Source organism: Bombina bombina, chromosome 3, assembly GCF_027579735.1.
Source record: "Bombina bombina isolate aBomBom1 chromosome 3, aBomBom1.pri, whole genome shotgun sequence".
Classification (NCBI taxonomy): Eukaryota; Metazoa; Chordata; class Amphibia; order Anura; family Bombinatoridae; genus Bombina; species Bombina bombina.
The window spans coordinates 595,644,720-595,670,302 of NC_069501.1; the positions used below are offsets into that span (position 1 = coordinate 595,644,720).

Genomic DNA, 25,583 nt, shown 5'->3' on the forward strand with positions numbered 1-25,583 from the left:
ACTAGGTGTGTTAATTGGGCATATTTTAACCAATTTATAAAGATTCCCCCTGCTATGTCCTGCAGCTCAGCCTTCGGTTTCAGTTTGTTATTGTGGACTAGTACGCAAAATGGTATTGAGTAGCCAATCTCACCTCTTCCACTATCTCCTATTTCTAGCCCTTTTTTTAATTCAGCATTTGTGAAGACAGGGGACAGTGGGGATTTTATAGATGATAGTCCTGTGTAGCTATTTAACATCTTATCCCGATTTTGAAATACCTGCCGCAATAGAGTTATTTTTTGTATATTTGGTGGTCTGTATTTTTTAGCAATCCAACATAGTGCGCCTACCTGTGGCACCTTTAAGAGCTGTGAGTCAAGTGAAACCCACGCCTTGGAGTTAACTGCCGTATGCCACTCTAGGATTCTCTGCAATGTTATTGCTTGATAATATAATGTCATATTAGGTACACCGAGTCCCCCCTCATCCAAAGATTGATAAATAGTTGTTTTTGCTATCCTAGGTTTGTGTAGGCCCCATATATAGGAATTAATACTAGCTTGCAATTTCTTGAGGAATGCGGGGGATACCACAGAGCTATTTTTATGTGTCGCTTTCCTTTTTTAGTAAACATAACCTAAAATCTTCAAAGAATATTTGAAAGGGGACCCAGATTTGAACCAAGGACTTCTTAATCTGCAGTTGAACGCTCTACCACTGAGCCACATCCCCTTATCTGTGCCAAAGACGTACCTGTTTATTCTTACATTTTTATGTGTTGCTTCCTTTTTTGAGTAAATATTCCTTAAGATATTGCTCTTCAAAGGATATTTGAAAGTGGACAGCCAGATTTAAGCCAGGGACCTCTTGATCTGCGGTCAAATGCTCTACCACTGAGCTATATCTATATTATATATATTTCTAATTTAAATATTATGCATACTTGCTGGGCCTATGGCTCTTATCTCCCGTCAAAATCTACAGTATGTTTCTATGAAATAAACTGGAACATTGTTTAAAATCACATGCTCTATCTGAACCATGAAAGAAACATTTTGGGTTTTATATCCCTTTAATCTTTTAAAAACACCTTTATTTCACATTAGAAGAAAGAAGTTATTTAAAGAATGCTTAAAGACATCCAGTTGTAAAGAAAACAAATTGAATTTACCAGTTTGTTTCAAAACAAACAAATGATGCATGAAAATTCTTTATAAACAATATTCTTCAAATTAGTTAGCAACAATGACATGCTTTAAACTTTGTTTTGGCACTTCAGTAATTTATCCATGTGTTTAATTTATTTAATGGTCATTTAGATAAAAAAAAAAAAACCTTGATAAACAAACATCATAGCTTGTTATATACATCCGCCAACAAAAACTTGTTATATATATATATAGATTAAATTTAACGTTGCCACAGGTTCATTAGAGATTTCTAGCAATATTTAGGCTCCTTTACTGCCTTTTTTGGTGTTATCTGTAGGAAATGTAGATGTTGTGGTACTTATCAATAACATCTGTCAAATGAGACAACAGAAGCGATGGCATTTGTATCAAAAGTATATACTATTTTAAATCCTCATTAAATGGTAGGAAATAATGATTAATTGACTGGTTCAGCAGCAATATTGAGTTCTAGGCTTTTTAAAATGTATAGAAATGCTTCAGACTGTAGCCCTGTACGTGTCACTGTTATCCCTTTATATTATTCCATAAATATCTCTTTATCTCAAGCTAGGCCTGTGCACATCAGCCATGTACAAAGCCCTTCCCATTGGCTTTGCATTGGGCCCTTATTCTAAGACTAAGTGCATACTAATGGCCTCATACTTTGTTCTTACCCACAGACTTATGCGCATGTTAGCAGCACTGTGAAAAGCTTTCTCTAAGGCCACATACATGTTAGCAGCACTGTCATAGGCTGTCCTTAAAGGGACACTCAAGTCAAAATGAAACTTTCATGATTCAGATAGAGCATGCAATTTTAAACAACTTTCCAATTTACTTCCATTAACAAAATGTGCTCAGTCTTTTTATATTTATACTTTTTTGTGTCACCAGCTACTACTGAGCATGTGCAAAATATGTATATGCATTTGTGATTGGCTGATGGCTGTCATATGACACAGGAGGAGTGGAACTAGACATAACTTGTCAGAAAAAAATCTACTACTCATTTAAAATACACACTAAGTGCTATTGCATTGTCTTTTTATCATGCATTTGTTGATTATGCAAATCTACTGTATTTACTGGTCCTTTACATCCACATGTAAATTACCAGCCACATGATATGCGATAATCTTCTTTTAAACTACCATGATAAGCCCATACACAAACGTAATATAATATATAACAACTACACATTTATATTTTCCTATTACCACTTAGCAATATACAGTAAATACCCTGGGCTGAAATAGATATAATAATACTAAAAGACAACTATAAGTATATGGCACTTATTGAGGAAGTAATTATAGTTAAATTAACAAGAAACAATCTGTAGCTGTTAGGTCAGTTTGATAACCGAATTCATGGGAAGGTAAACATCTCTTTTGTGTTTAAATCTAGTTAAAAATGCAAAGATACCAACAAAAGCTGTTAAAATATATTTTATATACATAAATACATTTGTCATTGTGTTCAAATCATAAGAACAAACATATGACGGTTCTATCATCTTAAAATCAAAATTAAACTTAAATGGACTAATAAAACAATACTTTTTAATGACTTTCCAATGTACTTGTAATATCAGTTTGCTTTGAAAAAGCTAAGGAGCCAGGCAATTTTTGGTTCAAGACAATGGACAGCACTTGATTATTGCTGGGTGAATTTATCCACCAATCAGCATGAACAACCCAGGTTGTTCACCAAAAACAGACCGGCATCTTAACTTACATTCAGATCATAAGTTAGGCCTCATCTTGACTATTGTGTGCAGTTCTGGAGGCCATATCTTCAGAAGGATATTAACAAACTTGAATCTGTGCAAAGGAGGGCTATCAAAATGGTACATGGTCTAAAAAATAAAACTTACCAGGAGAGGCTCAATGACCTAAATATGTATAGCTTAGAGGAGATAAGAGAAAGAGGTGATATGATAGCAACTTTCAAGTATGTTAAAGGGCTTAGTAAAGCTAAACAAGTTAGTATTTTACATTAAAAGAAATATTCAAGATCTCAAGCTAAAGGGTAGTAGATTCAGGAGTAATTTGAGGAACCACTTCTTTACAGAAAGAGGGATTGATTCATGGACTAAAGTTCCACAAGAGGTAGTAGTGACAAACACTGTGGGGGACTTTAAGAATGCATGGGACAAGCATTAGGCTATCCTACATACTAGATACATTTATACTTTAAGGAAATATAGGGCAGACTTGCTAGGCCTATGGCTCTTATCTGCAGTCAAAATCTATGTTTCTATGAAGCAAACTGTAAAGTTGTTTAAAATCACATGATCTATCTGAACCATGAAAGAAATATTTTGGGTTTCATATCCCTTTAATCTTTTAATAACACATGTTTTCACATTAGAAGAAAGAAGTTATTATATTACTTATGTCTAAATCCTTCTGAAACATTTATATTTTCCTATTACCACTTAGCAATATACAGTAAATACCCTGGGCTTAAATAGATACAATAATACAAAAAGACAACTATAATTATATGGCACTTATTGAGGAAGTCATTATAGATTAATGAACTAGAAACAATCTGTAGGTGTTAGGTCAGTTTGATAACCTAATTCATGGGAAGATAAACATCTCTTACGTGTGTAAATCTATTTAAAAATGCAGTTAAACCAAAAAAAAGCTGTTAAAATATATTTTTATATACATAAATACATTTGTCATTTTGTTCAAATCATAAGAACAAACATATAAAGGTTCTATCATCTTAAAATCAAAATTAAACTTAAATGGACTGATAAAACATAACACTTTTAAACGACTTTCCATTGTTCTTGTGGTATAAATTTTGCTTAGTTCTCTTGATATTATTTGTTAAATAGTAATCCTTAGTGAGCTCAGGATCGTGCACGTATCTTTATCTGTCTGGAATTAGTGTTTGTAAAAATACAACTGCTGCCATAGCATGCTATAGACATTTGCTTGTAAACTCTTATCAGCCTACCTAGGTTTACTCCTCAACAAAATATAAGAAAGAAAACTAAATTTGATAATAAAAGTATAATGGAAAATTGTTTTAAATTGAATGCTCTATCTGAATCATGGACGTTTCATTTTGACGTTACTATCCCTTTAAGATGGCATTTTTTATATAGTCTAATCTGCAACAAAGTGCTGTGTCATATACAGTTCCTGTCTGGTACAGCTCTCAAGTGTCTCAGAGTGCAAGTTCTTGTTTTGACACTGTAAAGAATATGGTCTGTCTATGAGCATCATTAAAGAAGAGTCCTCTATGGCTTGTTCTTCTCTGAAGATATCAATAAGTGGATCATGAGTGCTTGTGTCTGATAACATAATGGTGTTCGGATCCTCGTTTTGTTCCATCAGTGTCTCTGAATCCATATTATCCGTATCATCTGAGACCTTGACGGTTGTTAACAAGAAAGTTCCATTTAAAAACGGCCACAAAATGTCATTATCCACCTTCTCTGGAATCTCTGGTGATTGGTAAATTACTGGTGAAGGCTCAATTTGTACATGAGTCTGTTTGTATTCCCTCATTTCTGATATTGTATTATTAGTGAGGTATGGTTTAACTATGGTTTCCAACTCAGTCTTATCCTCAAACAATCCATAATCTGTAAGATTTCTCTGTGGCTGGGGACAATATGAGGATGGCATGGAGCACTTAAGCACTTGCTCACTGATGGTTGTGTGATTCTGAAAGTGATTGTTGTAAACAGTTTGACCTTTATTGTCAAGTGCTGTATGAGGACTTCTGACAGGCATTAATGGTGTAAAATGTATCAGACAGGAGGGATTACTAATGGGAAAACTGATCACTTTATCCATTGATGGCTTCATTGGCTGGACAGCTTGCGTGCTTCCAAAAACCTAAATATATAATAAATAAATATTAGTCACATGCAACTTATAGTTATAAAGTGTTTCATTGTAAGGTGATATTTTTCCCTTCTTTTCCTCTACAGATTTGAAATATTATCCTAAGATATATTCAATTCTTACAATTGTTTTGTTTATTATGTATTTTAGTGGGACAGTATAAAGGTTTTTAAAACCTGTGCATCACCATATATTTTTGGGAGTCAACGGACCTATTATTTAAAGTATAATGTAGTAAATCCATTTGGTATCTTTTGTTGAAAAGCAGGGACATATTCTTAAGAGCCCATCCATGCTCCAGACACCTACCTAGGTATCTCTACAACAAAGGATATCATGGGAACAAAGCACATTTGATAACAAAAGTAAATTGAAATACACGTGTGGTGCGCAGCTGCATTTAGCGGCCTTCTAATTACCAAAAATCAACACCAAAGCCATATATGTCTGCTATTTCTGAACAAAGGGGATCCCAGAGAAGCACTAACAACCATTTGTGCCATAATTTCACAAGCTGTTTGTAAATAATTTCAGTGATAAACCTAAAGTTTGTGAAAAAGTTTGTAAAAAAGTAAATGATTGTTTTTATTTGATAGAATTTGGCGGTGAAATGACGGCATGAAATATACCAAAATGGGCCTAGATCAATACTTTGGGATGTCTACTAAAAAATATATATATATACATGTGAAGGGTTATTCAGAGATTCCTGACAGATATCAGTGTTCCAATGTAACTATCGCTAATTTTGGGGGGAAAATGGTTTTGAAATAGCAAAGTGCTACTTGTACTTATTGCCCTATAACTTGCAAAAAAAAAGCAAAGAACATGTTAACATTGGATATTTGTAAACTCAAGACAAAATTTAGAAATTATTTAGCATGGGTGTTTTTTGGTGGCTGTAGATGTGTAACAGATTTTGGGGGTCAAAGTTAGAAAAAGTGTGTTTTTTTACATTTTTTCATCATATTTTATATATTTTTTATAATAAATGATAAGATATGATGAAAATAATGGTATCTTTAGAAAGTACATTTAATGGCGAGAAAAATGGTATATAATATGTGTGGGTACAGTAAATGAGTAAGAGGAAAATTACAGCTAAACACAAACACTGCATAAATGTAAAAATAGCCCTGGTCCTTAAGGGAAGGAAATTAAAAAATGGCCTTGTCCTTAAAGGGTTAGAAATCTTTGCCAAGTATTAGCAAAACAAAATACATAATTAAAATTAGAGATATATATGCAATAAAATTAACTTACTTTTTTCCTGAAAAGAAGCTTTTAAATATCTTTAATTTAACTTTAAAATTCACAAGCAACAAGCAGTAACGACCGCCCATAAAATAGGCAGAGTTTATGCAAAATTAATTGATCATCAACATCCAATAGGCAATTGTTTCTGCCCATCTTATTTAAATATTAAAAGGACGCTCTTTATTGAAACCTAGCATGCGCGAGGTTGCGAATGTCAATAGTGTCCACATACTACAGGGGTTTATACTTTAGGTAAGTATAATAAATACCCCTAGGCTAACAAGCAAGTTAATTTGATTTTAGTAAAAGGAAGTCAACTAACAAGTATTTTTTAACCCCTAGAAAAACGAACATGTTGGTTTTTATTTCTTAAAGTAGACAACCCGCAAAGTGACCAGCAATTATTTTTAACCCCTAGACTAACGAGTAAGTTGTTTGTTCTTAAAAACAGATTAATTGCAGGAGCTGCAAAGATTAAAAGCAACAGCAACTTAGGATGTTAATAATTAACTTTAGTCACATCCTAAATTGCTGTTGCTTTTAATCTTTGCAGCTCTTGCGATTAATCTGTTGTAAGAACAAAAAAACTTGCTCGTTAGTCTAGTGGTTAAAAATAATTGCTGGTCACACTGCGGGTTGTCTACTTTAAGAAATAAAAACCAACATGCTCGTTTTCTAGAGGTTAAAAAATGCTTGTTAGTCTATGGGTTTACTTCCTTTTACTAAGATCAAATTGAATTGCTCGTTAGCCTAGGGCTACTTATTAAACTTAACTCAAGCAACCTAACACAGATATTTCCCCCTGCGCTCGGTGAATGTTCAGCGTCCGGGTGCGCCACTCCCACCAACGTCGACGTCACTATTATGAAGTCCGCCCTGCTTCCCATGTCAGTATAGTGACGTGTCGCATTAGCTAGGTTTGAGGGGCCAAGATGCGCATGCGTTACTTTTAAAATAATTATATGCGCATGTGGGTCGCCATGATGATTCTACCTAAGTAGAACATCATTATAGGGTCCACGTAAGGAGATACAAAATGGGTTTGGCAAAATAAATACTTTTATTGAGGAATAACTAGAAAACAAGTGAAAAGGTTTAACAGGTACTTATTTGAAATATGTAATATATATAATGAACTTTAAAAAAATATTTAAAACGTTTTTGGGTTTACTGTCCCTTTAAGGGGTAAAAGCAGCAATATGGCAATCCTAGTCTTGTGCCATGAAACTCTTACTACTATATCATGCAAATAAGCTGTCTTTTATTTTGTGGTAAACTGTGTATTTGTAACCATACTGTATGTATTTATATGTTCAGTGCTATGGATGTTATACCTACAAAGGTTTCAACCAAGCCTGCTTGGGGAACATCACATGGACTATGTTATAACAGCAGAGACTCCTGCAGGCTTTTTGTTAGTATAGAACAATTTTATGCTAGTTATAGATAGAAAAAGATTTGTTGTATATTTCTACTAATACTGCTCCCTTCCGCCCTAATTCCCATTGTTGTAGTCAATCTCTTATAAAATTAAAGTGACACTCAAGTCATAATTAAACTTTCATGATTCATATAGGACATTACATTTTAAACAACTTTCCAATTTACTTCAATTAAAGGCACAGACTACACTACAATTGTTATTGTTTAAAAAGATAGATAGCATCTTTACTACCCATTCCCCAGCTTTGCATAACCAACATTGTTAGATTAATATACTTTATAACATTTAAAACTCAAAATTTCTTCCTGTTTCAAAGGCTCTATGGACAGCCTCTTAATCACATGCTTTTGCATTTGCTTTTCACAACAGGAGACTGCTAGTTTATGTGGGCCATATAGATAACTATGTGTTCACGCCCGAGGGGTTATTTAAGATTTAGTACAACACAATACTAAATGCAAGTCAATAGATACAAAGAAAAAAATAGTCATGTGATCAGGGGGCTGTCTGAAGATGCTTAAAGGGACAGTAAACCTTAAAAATAATGTTATAGAATTCTGCACATATAACATTATGTAAGTGCTATAGTTCTAATAGCCTTTTTTCTCTTTAAATATGTAAAAATTACGGCGCTTTTACAGACCCGCTCTCTGCTCTCTGCTGAGCGGGTCTGTAATATTTAGTCAGCGCATCGGGCCAGCTGTATAGTCACAGCCCGGCCCGACCGCGCCATAGCACTAAGTGCAGCTCGCTCCTGTCACAGGAACGAGCTGCACTTAGTCTTATGGCGCGGTCGGGCCGGGCTGTGACTATACAGCTGGCCCGATGCGCTGACTAAATATTACAGACCCGCTCAGCAGAGAGCAGAGAGCAGGTCTGTAAAAGCGCCGTAATTTTTACATATTTAAAGAGAAAAAAGGCTATTAGAACTATAGCACTTAAATAATGTTATATAATTCTGCACTATGTGCAGAATTATATAACATTATTTTTAAGGTTTACTGTCCCTTTAAATACAAGGTAATCACAGAAGTAAAAAGTACAGTGTTGGTTATGCAAAACTGGGGAATGGATAATAAAGGGATGATCTATCTTTTAAAACAATAACAATTCTATTGTCCCTTTAACAAAATGTGCACAGTCTTTTTATATTTACACTTTTTGAGTCACCAGCTCCTACTGAGCATGTGCAGGAATTCACAAATTATACGTATATGCTGATGGTTGTCACATGGTACAGGGGGAGTGGAAATAGACATAAATGAAATTTATCAGAAACAAATCTAAGTGCTATTGCATTGTCTTTTTATCATGCATCTGTTGATTATGCAAATCTAGTGTGTTTACTGGTCCTTTAAGAAAGATGTATTCATACAAAAGTAAACTATTCTTCTGAATTCTGGGAAAGAGAATCCCAAAACTCAAAATTTACAACCCTCAATGATTTGTAAGCTTTCTGATGACAGCAGTGCCATTACTAGTTTATTTCTCTTGCACAGAGCCATCAAATTAGTTTTGTATATACACAACCTCTAGTACGCTTCAGTAAGGAAGAAGGCCTTCAAACTGTCTAAATATCAAGTTGAGGACATTTTCTGAGTCACAAGTAGAAGTTCAAATTGTGTAATGATCAATAGGAATTTGCTGTCAAGGAATCCAGAATTGCTGGATTTTTGACTCATGTGACAAAGAGAAAAATGAAGTATAGTGAGTTACACCTAGCACAAGTAACAACGACTGCAATGTATCTCATAGAAACATAGGTATTTTTGTTTTAATTTCCCTAGATATATATATATTTTAAAGATGAGAAGGTTGTTTTTTTTTTTTTTGGGGGGGGGGGGGGGGGATTCTCTGAAAAAGTACACAAAAATGTGCCCTTTTCATTTTCAATTTTCCAATTTAGGGACAGTAAAGTCAAAATTAAACTTAAATGGACTGGATAGAGCATGACAGTCTAAACAACTTTCCAATTTACTTTTGTTATCAAATAGCTTAGTTCTCTTGCTATCCTTTATTAAAGAGTAATCCTTGGTGAGCTCAGGAGCATGCACGTGTGTCTAGCCATCTGGTACCAGTGTTTGCAACAGTGTTTATAGCAATGTTATATATAGATACAAACGCTGCTGCCATAGACTGCTAAAGTCACGTGCACCCTCCTGAGCTTCTATCAGCCTACCTAGCTTTACGCTTAACAAAGGATATCTAAGTAAATTTGATAATAGAAGTGAATTGGTATTTTTTTAAATCACATGCTCTGTCTGAATCATGGAAGTTTAATTTTGACTTTACTGACACTACCATAGGCAAAGTACGATGCCTATTCTTAACTCTTAACTTTTTTGACAGATAACCAATCTTTTTATTTTCTTCTGTAAATTTCAGCTCATTATATCCATCTGCCTACTCCACATAATCTGTTAGTTCTGAACGATTATATCTAATTGTTTTACATTAATGGGACAGTAAAATCAAAAGTAAATTTTATTTTTTGTTCTCTGGGTATCTTTGTGGAAAAACATATGTTCCTATCCTCAGCAACAGCAATCCACTACTGGGAGCTAGCTGGTCAGAGGTGGCTGCACATACATGCCTCTTGTTATTTGCTCACCAGTTGTCTTCAGCTAGCAACCAGTAGTCCATTGCTGCCCTGAGCCTGCTATTCAACCAAAGATACACAGAGAACAAAGCAATACTGCAAATTGATAATAGAAGTACATTGAAAAGTTGTTTAAAATCACATGTTCTATCTGAATCACAAAAGTTTAATTTTGACTTTATTGTCCCTTTAAAATTATATATACTGTATATATATATATATATATTCAACTACACAATTTGCACAATTAATATAGCAAATCATAGATGTAACAAAGCAGTGGACCTAGTTGGATCTAGGAAAAATAAGAAGGGATTGGGTTATATAAAAATGATTTTGCTATGAACTGCTACTTTGAAGATGTCCTTTAATATAAATAGATATTACAATTTGACAGTGTGCATGTAAGTTGCTACACATAAAACAAATATTACTATTTCTATAGGTAAACCTTACCAATGAGCCTGGAGTTTTTTCAGTTTTTTTGGCATATTTGTAACCCAGGAAGATTACGCCAGCGCCTAACAGACAAGCAGAGGTAACAAAAGCGCACACAATCAGGGTCACTGGTAAACTGTCTGCGAGAGAAAAGAAACACATATATATTTATATTTAGGTCTTGTGTTTAAAGGGACATTGTACACTAGATTTTTCTTTGCATAAATGTTTTGTAGACAATCCATTTATATAGCCCATCTGGGTGTGTTTTTGTAACAATGTATAGTTTTGCTTATTTTTAAATAACATTGTGCTGATTTTCAGACTCCTACCCAAGCCCCAAATGTTTAGATGTATACTGAGGTATACAGACTTCAGACTGCTTCTGTTTGTATAATGAGTCTTTTCATATGCAGGTGAAGGGGAAGAGGTTCTGCTCTAAGCAATTTATAGTGGGTGTCCTAGGCTAATCTCATCAACAGTTCTAAACTTGGAGCTTCTAAGTAAGTTTAAAAGGTTTTATACTGTATTTTCATATCACTATATGTGTATATTCTTCTTTATAGTAATGTCTATTACATGCAGTTATATGACAATTGGTGTATACTGTCCCTTAAAGCCTTGTGAGTCTGAGGAATCAGTAGAATTAGGTCATGCTTCTTCTGTTTAGTTATTGAATATATGGCTCTGTTGATATATTTAAGTGAAAACAAAAGAAAAATACACATTTTACCTGGGAGTGTTTGTACCACAAAATCCAGAGTTTCACTTTTTTTCTCCTTGCTGATCAGAATATAAACACTTCCATTGAATTTGGTGTCAGGACTCAAGCCAGAAAACTCAAATATATTGTTGTCCTGTGTCCTTTCCAACTAGAATAAAGAAGCAGCATTTACAGTTCTAGGTCATTTTTTCTAATCTATTTTTAAATACATATTTATATATCTATGTTCAATTAAAAGGATACTTTTAACAGTTAGTTTTTAGCAAGTACATTAAAGAGCAGTATACAAATATTTCTAGATTTACTTGTATTCTACAGAACTTGATTCTAACATAGGGGTTGATTACAATACTTTAGAAAAGATTAGCAAATTATTTAGCTACACAAGTCCCCATAGACTATACAATATAATGTATAGGGTGCCATTTCTGCAGTCTTAAAGGGACACATAACCCAATTTTATTCTTTCCTGATTCAGATAGAGCATGCAATTTTAAGCAACTTTCTAATTTACTCCTATTATCTCGTTCTCTTGATATCTTTATTTGAAAAAGAAGGCACCTAAGCTAAGGAGCCAGACAATTTTTGGTTCAGTACACTGGACAACATTTGTTTATTGATGGGTGAATTTATCCACCAATCAGCAAGAACAACCCAGGTTGTTCACCAAAAATGGTCCGGCATCTAAACTTACATTCTTGCTTTTCAAATAAAGTTACCAATAGAATGAAGAAAATTTGATAATAGGAGTAACTTAGAAAGTTGCTTAAAATTGCAGGCTCTATCTGATTTACAAAAGAAAAAAATTGGGTTCAGTGTCCCTTTAAGGTGGCAGAGTTAAAACATCCCAATTAGATCCGATCAGGATGATTGAAAAGCCTTGATCTTGCGCTATTAGTTGCGTGAGAGCAGGGGCCAGAGCCTCCAGAGCATTTGCTTGTGCAATGTTAGGATGCCCTATCATTTCCAGCAATGGCTCAGTAACTACAAATGTCTCAATCTTCTTGGATAAAATACTAAGGCCGTATGTGGAATTATCCACCTCATTTATAAAAGATACAGGTGATTTTTTGCAGAAGATTGACACATTGAATCTATCTACTGATAAGTATTTACTATTCAGCCTTGATGTGGAAAGTTTGTACACATCCATAACTCATGAAAGTGGCTTAGGTGTTGTTAAACTGGTGCTTAGCAATAATGGTAAATATAACTCCACTCAGGTTGATTTTTCTATCCATTTACTTGAAATTGTCCTATATTGCAATTACTTCTTGTTTGAAGATGATTATTACTTGCAAGTGCAAGGTACAGCCATGGGATCCAACGTCGCCCCCAATTATGCTAATATTTTTATGAATGTTTATGAAGAGAAATTAATTTTTTTTCTCATGATTTATTTAATAGATATGGCACCTGTTGGTGGCGCTATATCGACGATATTTTCGGCATTTGGTTGGGCGACGTTGGATCCCTGTTGGCTTTTGTTGATGATCTGAATGCCACTACAAGTCACATTAAATTTAAGTTATCATGGAGTGAAGAGAGCATGGTATTTTTGGACAGAAGAATTATTAAATCTAAATCTGGTTTACAAGTTGACTTATTTAGAAAAGAAACTGATCATAATAGTCTTTTATGCTACGATAGTGCCCCCTCCCTCTTTATTTAAAGTCAATTCCTTAGGGTCCGAAAGATTGTGTCCAATGAAAAGGTTTCTAATTACAGATTAGATGAGATGAGTGATAGGTTTTTGGAGCAGGGTTACCCTGAGACCATTATTAAAAATGAGAAACAATTTGCCCTATATACCCCAAGAGAGTATTTATTATGCTCCAAGAAAGGGAAATTAAAAGATTAAAGATAGTCAAAGAATGTTTTTTGTTTCTGAATACAATGCCCAAAGTTGTGTTATCCAGAGAATCATTAGGAAACATTGGGACATTTTAAGTAAATATAACCCTGAAGTGGCAGAGTTTTGAAATACTCCTATGCCGGAGTATAAAAGAGGACCTAATTTGCAACAATATTTAGTTAGAGCTGACATTGGCACTAGCAAGAAAGAGAATACTCAAAGTTATATTTCCCTTGTTTAGGTTGTTCCTGCTGTGGAAACCTTATTAAAGGATCTATGTTTTACCATCCAACCACTGGTCATAAATATAATATTAATGGATACCTCACATGTCACTCTGCCTTTGTAATTTACGTAATTAAATGCCCTTGTGGGCGGAGTTACATTGGTGAAACTACCCGTAGTATCCGCGACCGGATAATTGAACATAAAAGTAATATACGTATGAAAAAAGTCACTGCACCAGTGGCATACCACTTTCTAAAAATGGGTCATGCGATAAACCAACTTAGGTTTCAGGTAATTGAATGTGTACATAGACCACGTCATAGTGGTGATAGAGAATGTTTATTAAAACAACAGGAATCATTCTGGATTCAGAAGCTTGGCACAATAGAGCCCTCTGGGTTAAATAGAGAGTTAGATCTATCTGTGTTTTTGTAAACAATCTCCCTGTAAAGGATATGCCTATTTTGTAATTTTTGGATATGTTGTTTTTGGATATGTTGTTTTTGAAATAACTTAAATGTAACATTGAATTTATGTATGTGTGTATATATATGAATTCCTTTTTTGCTTTCTGATCAAATGTAGGAAATATATTATTGTACTCTATTGCACCTTATTAGATACAGTATATTATTTTTGGTAAATAATGTAAACATGTATATCAAGTTATCTGTCATAATGTGTAATGATTTAACAATGGATATGATAGAGTTAATTTTTATATGCTCTTTAGCGCCCTCTAATGGGGGCTATGTATAAATTGATGTTCTGAACAGTGTAAAATCAGCTTGACAAAGGGGTTACTCCCGAAACGTTGCTCTGCTGTTCCTGTGTGTGTTTATAATAAAACTCCTATTTTGCTGCCACATTTTGGATTATTTGCAATATTAACTACAGGCAGCAGATTCTTGGCAAAAAAATTCCTGGTATAAAAATATATATGTGAGACTTACAGTGGGTGGGAAACCTGAATGATAGCTGAATTGCCAAGCTTTATACATAACCCGGCAATATCACAGTCCGCCATTCAGACTAGTTGCCGCAAATTCTTGGTGGAGACTTTTCTCTCAGCTGAAGCCTACAGTAGGCAGGAGGGTTTCCTGAAGCTCCACCACTGGGAGGCAGAGGGAAACCACAGCAACATTAGAGGTGCTGCTAGAGGTGCAGAGGAGATGCATTGTTTGAGCGCTGCCAGAATCCGTGGCAGAGGTGGTCTAGTAAAGACAAGCGGATGGTGACTATATTTTTTAGCATTGGGGAGAGAATTAAGCCTGAGATTTCTTGCAGTGCAGTGCGGCTTCAATGTGGCCTGGAAACCACTATAAAACAATCAGTTTACAGCAAGGGGGAAAAGCAATGACTGCTGGGCTACACCTACAAGAAGGGCCCTTCTTGCTGGTGTAGAAAAGCTCTTTTCATAACTTGCCTGCAAATGGACAAATGTGCCCTCGATAAATAACCAGCCATAACAAGTGGTTATTGCTAAATCGAGCTTGCAGCAGCAATTAGCGCTTATATAATTAACCACAGATCAGACCTCTGGTTAATTTTATAAATATGCCCCAAACCCCCTTTCCAAAATACAGTGTAGTGTATTTTATTAAAAAATAAAAATTGTACCATTTTTATTTTTTTAATAAAAAAACAACACAATTCAGTATTTTGGGGGGTAGAGATGATGAAATTGGGGTGTTAGAAAAAAAAAACTGCACTTAAAAGTGCCTTTACATTGTGTTCTAACGGAACTCTATATACAGTATATGCTTATATACATACTGTATATATTTATGTGTAAATATGTGTATATACACATATAAACACATAAATATATATGTATATAATAAAAATGCATATATTTATATTTGCTGCCATCGCTGCGCTACTTACCTCATTCGATGCGCTTAGGTTCTGATGCTGTCTCCCTTTGAAGCCTTGGGAAGCGTGCTTAACTTGTAATACCAGTGTACAAGGGATATTTAGCGCTCCACTTGTGACCTGGTTCTATACTTTTTTAGAGCACTGGCCTCAGTAATACCAGACACCCCATAGTGGTCTAGATTACAAGTGAGGCGCAAACGGTTTTGCACTAGCGCAATCACTTTTTCACAAGCTTTTTTCATTCCGCTGATATTACAGGTGCAGTGAAATAGCAAATGCACTAGCGCAATCGCTTTTTACACTTCAATCCTTTCCGCCATCTAAGAGCTGTGGTTGACTGTTTTCCGAAACTAAAAAGTAAGTTTATACAAAACACATCAAAAATACATTACAAAGTACATTTACACTCATAAATAAACTGTTGACCCCTAAACCACCATCCCCCCACATCATAAACACTAAATAAAACTATTAACCTCTAAACCGCCATCCCCAACATCTCAATGTACCTAAACACTCTATTAACTCCTAAACCGCCAGCCCCCCACATCGCAAAAACTAGCATCTAAACCCCCTAACCTAACACCCCCTAACTTAACCCAAATTAAAATACACAAAAATTACAAAATAAATCCTAACTACCATAAAAAAAAACTTAACTGTAAAAATATATTAAACCTAATCTTTAAAAAAAATCATAACATTACAAAAAATTTAAAATCTAAATTTACAGAAAATAAAAAAGTAATTATCCAAAAAAATTAATCCTATTGCCCTTAAAAAAAATGAACTCCAAAATAAAAAAACCTTATTTGAAAAAAAAACTACCAAAAGCCTTTAAAAGGCCTTTTGTAGGGCATTGCCCTAAAGCGATAAGCTCTTTTGGTGAAAAAACACACTAAACCTTCTAACATTATAACCCCCACCCCCCAAAATCAAAAACATATCTTTAAAAAACCTAAATTAAAATGTGCCCTGAAAAGGGCATTTGGATGGACATTGCCCTTAAATTGACACTTAAATGGGCATTCAGCTCTTTTGCTGCCCAAAAAATAAAAAACCCTAATCTAATTTAAAAAAAACACCCCCCAAAAAAACTTGGGGCACGCAACGATTGGAGGAAGCCGAATTCGTCATCAATATGCTAAATACAGAAGAAGAAGGATTGGCACTCTGTTTTCCATAACACAATGGTAAGTATTTTAAAAAAGAAGCATCTTTGTAAAGTTTAGATTAGTTTTAGATACTGAGCACTAATTCTTTAAACTTTACAAATTTTACTACAATTTACTAATAATCACATCTACAAAATGATCTCTTTGACCAAAAATGGACTGACCTCATTATCCCTGACATATAAATTACTATTAGAAGCTACTAATAACATTACATTACAGCAGGTTAGTGGAAAATGGACTGACCTCATTATCGCTGACATATAAATTACTATTAGAAGCTACTAATAACATTACATTACAGCAGGTTAGTGGAAAATGGACTGACCTCATTATCGCTGACATATAAATTACTATTAGAAGCTACTAATAACATTACATTACAGCAGGTTAGTGGAAAATGGACTGACCTCATTATCGCTGACATATAAATTACTATTAGAAGCTACTAATAACATTACATTACAGCAGGTTAGTGGAAAATGGACTGACCTCATTATCGCTGACATATAAATTACTATTAGAAGCTACTAATAACATTACATTACAGCAGGTTAGTGGAAAATGGACTGCTATATTGGGTGACAATGTTTCTGAGCCCTTGTACAACAGAGCATACAAAATGTCAGGAAAAGCCACACTAGTTGCTGACATAAGAGAGGCTTATACTAAGTTCTTACACAACACATTTATTGCACCACAATGATTTCATAAATGAACCCTCATAACCTCAGGGGAATGCCCAAAGTGTTCTTCACCTGATATGGATATTTTACATATGTTGTGATAACATTATACATATTGATTGGAAGCCACTTGCCAATCTCAAATTGTGCTCACACCTGAATCAGTTGTCAGTTTGCAGATAGAAAGGATAGCAACGAAGAATAATCTTATGTACAATGTTGTGCTGTTAGCCACAAAACGTATTTTGCAGCTATGGTTAGATGCAAAGTCTGTGAAAGATGACTTCAACAGTTATTTTATGAACAAGCACATTCTCTGGGAGATATGCAAAATAGAACTACTTTTATGAGAAAATGGGAATCCTATTTACTTACACTTCAGTCTTGACTGCAAAAATAAATTCTGTATCCGCTTAGGAACTCAAACTATTTGTTACATGCACAGCTGAGGGGTCAATGGCATTTTGATTTCTCTGATTTCTTTTAATTACTCTTTGACGTGTAAAGCTTCTACAAGAGAGGTTGGCACCCTGGGGAGTTGTGACGCTGGCTGTGTACTCTGTTTATCTTCTGCCACCTCAAGTGATATTAATGTTGAAGGTTGTTTTTTCTATTTTAAAATGTTGAAGTTTAATGGAATAGATCGTTCGTTCAGATGGACTCATGCTTAGAGAGAACTTAACATCTTGGTTATAGAATTCCAGAGAGTCATTAGAAAGATTAATGAGATGATCTATGTCAATTGTTGAATACTTGTAATGTCATCTTTATAAATAAATGGCCCTAAAAATTGTTAATAATTATCAAAATTTTGATTATGATCAACAAAAACAGGATGTGCTAAATATATTATTGGCCGTTTTTAAGCAAACCGATAAAGAAAAAGGCGGTGCTAATAAATATTGAAAATGGCTGACTGTGATCAAATCGACATAGAATAGGGATCTTTTGCAGCCATTAAATTACAGATAATTAACAAATGATAGATTGTGATCAACCCCATCATTTGAAGTTAAATCTTGTTGATATTTTCAAAAACAGGTCCAGATGCACTCTACATAAAATGACATAACAGTATCAATTCACTTTAATATTATTAAATGTCTTTTCTTGTTCTTAAGCCATACAGTTATAAAACAAAATGGAATCTTCATTTGGAGTCCAAATTATCTAATATGACAAAGGAGGATTACAGAAAATAAATGCTTACCAATTCCTGCTTCTCTGGCTTGGACAAACTCAAGTGATATTCAACTTCATTACTATATATCTCTTCAATATTTTGTACTGACGGTGCTTGTACAAAGATTTTTACGGAGTGGACATCCTGAATATAGTTCAGTTCTGGTTGGCTAAAATGGGCTGACAAAATAAAAATAATTAAACATATTAATTAAAAAAAGACTCATAGGGTGTCTCCTTTAATATAGTATATTATTCCTTGGAGAAAATTCTTATCTTGCTATGGCCTTTATTGGGTCAAGGTCAACCTTACAAAGTTATGGTTACGACCAATGTTCACCTATTACTTCAAATATATTTACTTGTCTTAGTTTTGCCAAGGAAAATAATAATTGTGATGTTATTAAAGGGACATACAACATCTTTTCTAGTCTTGCAATAAATTACCATACAAGCTGCATACCTCCCAACATTTGCCTGATGCTTTCTGGGATGCTAGAGGTTAAAGTACTTGATAAAAATGGCCTACCTGCATTATGTGGGTGGGGGTATATTTGGGATGGAATGTCGGGGCGTGTCTGGGTAGAGGATGGGCGTGTCTGAGAGGGTCATGGTGGGGCTTGACCAGTCCTTTAAAACCGTGATATTGAAGGTATGCAGGCGGGAAGTGGGGCATACCTCCCAACCCAAAGCAATCATAGCAGGGTGCAGGACGGTTGGGAGCTATAAAGCTGAGTAAAAAAAACACTCTGGATATATTAACACCTTATTTGCTGCTAAACTCCACATATCTGGAGAAACCTATCTGGGCTAGTTATTGTAATAGGCAAGGTTTGTCAGTGTCATTTTGTTAGCAAAACTGTAATAATTTTTAGAATTGTATCTTATCACCACTGCTGAGCCAATTAGGGACAGATATGTGGCAGAGATAGAATTGTGAAGTCTGCAGCACACACTTCCAAATATCATACTTAAGTTAAAATACAGATAAAGGGAGTAAAAAAGAATTAAAGTATATTGCAAAGCTGTATTACTACACATGAAAAAAACATTTCCTATTACAGAGTGTGTCATGTCCCTTTAATCAGACCCAAAATGCTGAAAATCCCTGGCAAAGCTAAAAAGAAGTTAGCTTGTGCAAAGAAAGATTTTGTGTGGAATAATGTAGAAACCACTAAATGATCTTAATATGAACGACGTAAAAACAAGTGAGGAGCTAAATAAATGACAGTACCATATAAATAGTCACTTCATAAAAGGAACATTGTAAGCAAAAGCAGAATAGTATGCAGGTAAATGGAAAGAGGGGTTACTTTAAATCAGGGGTGTCCAAACTTAGCTCTCCAGAGGTTTTGGAACTACATTTCCGATGATGCTCAGCCAGCATTTTATCTAGCTGAGCATCATGGGAAATGTAGTTCCAAAACCTCTGGAGAGCAAAGTTTGGACACCCCTGCTTTAAATAAACAGTGAGATCTGTATATGAAATAGTGCTGCTGCTTAGAAAAGGTTTATACTTACTATCTTCTCTGGGGCATAATCTATTTGATATAACCCATTCTGAGGAACAATATTGTGACAATGCTCTAACTCTCCCATAATACTGGTGTTCCATAAAGTCTTCCTCATCATTGATAATCTCCTTTGTTAAGTTGCAGTATAGCGTACTAGTGTTCTGGCAATCTTTTGCTATTTTCCAATTTTTATCTCCATATCTATGAGAAGAACAATTTGTTAGCGAAATACATTTTAATGTTAAAAACAAAAAACAAAAAACACTCTAGTCTAAACTAAATATTGACAGCTAGATGGTCACAAATATATCATTTCTATCTGTATTCGGTATTACCCTGTGTGGACACTTAGGGCCAGATTACAATTAGAGCGCTAATTAATGCTCCCACTTGAGCATTAACTGTGCTAGAAGTAAGCTTTTTGTGATTGTCAGGTTGTGCTGGTATTATAAGTTGAAAGTAAACTGCTAACCCGACGAGCGCAAAAAGCCAAACTTAGAAGATCGCGTGGACGTTAACGTATTCACCCATAGAAGTCAATGGAGCAAAAAAAGTGGGGGAAAAAACTAAAACCCAACTCACGTACAAACCCGATCACATATTCTCATGTGTGCTAACCTGACATGAAAATATGAATATTTCACATTCCAATGTTCTTCACATACAAGAATATGTTCTGTTTTTTCCTAAATACATATTTCTTTATACCAAGAAAGCAACTAATAGCACTACACAAAATTAAGGTGGGAATGCCCTATATAAAAATACCTATGTTAGGATTTTGGAGGTCAGATGACCACCGCCGAGGATTGCCACTTCTGAGAAGACCGATCCGGACCTCCGCTCCGCAACGCCTTCGCTGTGGATGAAGATGATAGACCCGCCTGGAAGAAGACCTTCTTTGCTGGACTTCTAAAACCATGAGTACCTATTTGGGGCTTTAGTGTTAGTTTATTTTTTTGGGTGATTTTGTTTATTTAGATTAGTTTTTTTGGGGGGGGGTAAATGCAAAAGAGCTGAATGCCCTTTTAAGGGCGATGCCCATACAAATGCCCCTTTAGGGGTAATGGGTAGTTTAGGTTTATTAGTGTTATTTTTTTTTATTTTGGGGGGTTTGGTGGGCGGGGGTTTTACTGTTAGGGGGGACTTGGTTTATTTGTAATGTAAAAGAGCTGATTTCTTTGAGCAATGCCCTACAAAAAGCCCTGGTAGTTAGCATTAGATTAGTTTTTTTTTGTTTTTTTTCGGGGGCTTTTTTATTTTCATTGGATTAGGTTTAATTTTTTTATTTTGGATAGTGTTGTTTATTATTTTTTGTAATGTTAGCGTTTTTTTATTTACTGAAATTAGATTAATGTAATATACATATTTTTTTATTTTCTATTGTAATGTAGTAATTTTTTTACTGTAATTAAGGGGTTAATTTAGAAGGTGTTAAGTTATGGGGCTTAGTCATTTAATTAGTTTTTTGTGTTGTGGTTGGCGGTGTAGGAGTTAATAGGTAAATTAGGTTTAATGCGTTGTGGGGGTAGGTAGATTAGGGGTTAATAGATGTATTAGGTAGTTTGCGATGTTGAGGTTTGCGGATTTAGGGGTTAATAATTTTATTAGGTAGTTGTTTTTTTCTTAATACTTTGTGTGGCCAGTTAGTTTATTGTTTTTTTAATACTTAGTACGGGCGGTTATTTTATTTTTTTAAATACTTATTGCGTGCGTTTTGTTTTTTTAAAAAACTTAATGCGGGCGTTTTTTTTTTTTTTTTTTGTAACACTCCGTTTGCCTTCGCTGCATCCCGGTGGATTCCGAAATGCCATTTTTGGAATCCACCTGGATGCATCATTCTGTTGGCTGCCTCGCCAACATTCCTTTGAGGATGTGTGCGCAACTGGCGACACTAACGGACGCATTACAAATGCAATTATAGTATAGATATATGTCTGTAAATATATATATACAAACATATAAATACATAAATACATACAGTATGTACACACACATATATATATATATATACATATATATATATATATATATATATATACATACATACATACATATCCATCTTTAGACATGTATATGTATGTATCTCATTCTCTATGTTAAGGCCCTTTGCCTGCATTTTTTGTTTTCTAACACCTGAGACCTCATATCTTTGAGCCCTTATAACTTTTGTGTGCAATATTTTTATAAAATGTTATATTGTTATTATGAGTGTAACTATACTTTGTACAACTTTTTGATGTGCTTTGTGCAACTTTTTAGTTTCGCAAAACAATTATCCAGAGTTCTGAGGATGTGGTAATTATTCCAGCATAAATCCCGATTGTGCTCAAGCGATTGCGTTTACTTTCATCTGTTAATACCCGTGGTAAACCCAATGAGCGCAAACACCCGAGATAAACCCCCCTATCACTCGCATGCAAACATTATAATCTGGCCCTTACATGGGCATCTGGAGAGATTTTTCCAGTGAGGGGCAAAAAATTGTAATCTCTTGGATATAATAATAACAGTGGTAATGTGCAGCAGGAAAGAGTTGCTTATTGCACACATGTACTGCACACTACGCATGTGCATTTGGCGATTTGTTTAATTAACAAATACCAAATACGAACATGGATAGAAGAATTTGGCTCTTTGATAGGCTGGATTTATTTGTGTGAAAATGCAACACACAAAGATCTGTGCAAATCTAATTTAACATAGTAAAAATATTCTACTCTTCATTAAATTCCTTAAATGCCATGTTATAAATTATATTACTTATATGGGGGCATATCTTTCAAACTCCGTATGGAGCTTGAATGCGCGTTTTTATGGTGAGCCTTCAGGCTTGCCAGAAACACCAGTTATGAACCAGCTGTCTAAAGACCGCTGCTCCATAACCTGTTAGCCTGCTCTGAGGAGGCGGACAGACATCGCTGCAATTCAACCCGATCGAATACGATCAGGTTGATTGACACCCCCTGCTAGCGGCCGATTGACCGCGAATCTGCAGGGGGCGGCGCTGCACCAGGAGTTAACAAGAGCTGATGGTGCAATGCTGAATGCGGAGAGCGTATTGCTCTCCGCATTCAGCGAGGTCTGTCGGACATGATCCGCAATGTTGGATCATGTCCGACAGGTCTTTCATAAATAGGCCCCTTAGTGCAGTGATTTTTAACCTTTTTTTTGCCGTGGCACACTTTTTTACATTAAAAAATCCTGTGGCACACCACCATCCCAAATTTTTTAAAAAAATCACACATTGTAGCCTAATACAGCATATATATATATACATACACACAAACACACACATACTGTATGTATTGTGCTGTTATGCCATGCCTCCTACAAACTACCCCTGCACTGGGAGTAAAAAACAAGCAAAGTTTAAAAAATATGTCACACTGTTGTCAGTCTGCCGTGGCACACCTGAGGATCTCTCACGGCACACTAGTGTGCCACGGCACACTGGTTGAAAAACACTTTAATTAATTTGCCATGATTGTATCAGTTTATGCTAATTGCTAAATTAAACAGATCTTTAGGATTATACATAGAACATTTTTGAACTAACCTTAAATATTGGACACTGAACTCTACATCTGCTGGTAAAACTAATGTTCACAAATGCCAGCCTCTAATAAAATAATCTATGCATCTCAACATTGTATTTCTTTGAATTTCAATTCTTTGGACCATAGCAAGAGGTAAACAAAGTTAGTTGCATTAAACTTCACATTTTTCTTTGAGAAGTTCTGACAGCCATAAACGGTGCATTCTGCAAAATAATGTTTAATAAACAATGTGAAATAAACACACATATAAAATAGATAATACTATAGTCTCCTGTTCAGGAAATGGTTTAAAGTTTGTTTTGTTCATATGATGAAAACTGTGAATATGTTCATTTGTTGTGACCCCACATAGCTAGTCCAATTAGCTGGTACTTTTTAAACGGATATTGTATATTGTAAAGCAATAATTAAATGGTATAATTGCTAGAGCATGTCATGTTTGCATCAATGTCACTTGCTAAGCATCGGTTTAATCCCAAAAATACATAGATAAAATACAGCTTGGGAGCTAAAGCATATTGAATCTCCTGGGCCTGACATGGACAGTTTTGTTTATCAGCATTCTGATTGGATGTTTAAAGTCCCTTTACAATTAGATGTGTGTGCTGAGGAAATTTTAAGGGAAAATATATTCCTCCTTTATATAGAGATGTTCATGTGATGTTTTAAGTCAGCTTTTTACAGATACGCTGCATTACTTTTTAAGTGTTTCAGCATTTGGGAAGCATGTCCCTTTAAAAAGCACCATTTGGCTGTTGTAAAGTGATATTGGCTTCCATTTTTTACTATGGCATCATTGTATTTTACAGTTGCACAAAACAATTAATCAGGTGTTAAAGTGAATTTAAATTTTGATGCTAAAGTGCTTGTTTTTTAAAAATTCGATTAAAAACAGGGGCACTTTAATTCATAAAAATTTACATTTCACTCCTGTTGTTTTTTTTCACAACGAGTGAAATGTAAATTTTGATGAATTAAAGTGCCCACGTTTTTAATCAAATTTTTAAAACTGGGCACTTTAGCAGCAAAATTTACATTCACTTTAAGTGTAACCATTCTCCCATTTTCATTTAATGATGAGCAACTTGGTAGTTTTTAGAAGAAAAAAAAAGTAGATTTTCAGATTATGAAGTTTATCCACTTGGGCACAACCTCAAGAACAGTTTATACTGCACAGTTTTTACAGTATACAGCTTGTTTTCCACGTCGCCATAGCAGGCATGTGGTGGGAAACCTGGTTGGCATTAAAAACTAAACTTGTGGGGAGTGAAATAGCATCTTTTCAAACTTATGGGAATCTACATCTCCTGTGCACATGCTCATCCCTTCATGTAATTGTTTATACACGGAGAGATTTGGAGGATGTATGTATCCTGTAAAATAATTTGTGCTCCCCCAATGCAATGGATAGAGCAGGGCACTTTCTTACAATCCGGCATACACACCCACAAGAGGAAAAGGCAGGAGCATGACTGCCCCCTTCAGAGTACAGTAAAGAAGATCCTCTGTGTGTTATCCTTTATCACCTATGATAGTGAATAGGGGCAATGCATTGAAGGGGCTCTTGTGGGGTACTATCCCCAAGTTAGGGTCCTAACTTTGATGTCATTGTATTATGCTCTCTCTGGGGTTTACTTGGATAGTAGTCACTGAAATAAAGCCTAGTTTTTATAGGTCCGATGTATATACAGTGTATGTGTTTGCCTTTATCGCCTATGAGAGTGAATAAGTGCAGTGTATTCAGGGGGCTCTTGAGGGGTCCGATCCCCAATTTAGGGTCCTAACTTTGGTGTCACTGAATTCTGCTTAGTCTGGGGTATACTTGGGTAGCAGTCATTAAGTGTAACATATCTCAGCCTAATGTCACTATCCCTTTAAGACTTCCTTCTCTGACTGCTGCATTTGGGCAGTATTTACATTCAGCTTGCTTGCCTGCCTGATTAATCATTCATGCACCTGATTACCTCAGCCTCTTTTTAAGCCTTCTCAGGTCTAATGTGCTTTGCATTAACTT

General features: G+C 35.0%; 1 protein-coding gene across 1 annotated transcript; it reads right to left on the bottom strand.

Annotated features, from left to right (window-relative positions):
- Positions 1-1,035: 1,035 nt before the first annotated feature.
- Positions 1,036-23,609, bottom strand: IL22RA1 (interleukin 22 receptor subunit alpha 1). Its single transcript, XM_053707176.1, has 6 exons — positions 23,569-23,609; positions 20,017-20,210; positions 18,524-18,675; positions 11,501-11,639; positions 10,786-10,907; positions 1,036-5,020 (listed from the first exon to the last, which is right to left on the bottom strand). The coding sequence occupies exons 2-6, from the start codon at positions 20,108-20,110 to the stop codon at positions 4,283-4,285; spliced, it is 1,245 nt and encodes a 414-aa protein (XP_053563151.1). The 5' UTR covers positions 20,111-20,210; positions 23,569-23,609; the 3' UTR covers positions 1,036-4,282.
- Between the last annotated feature and the right edge of the window lie 1,974 nt (positions 23,610-25,583).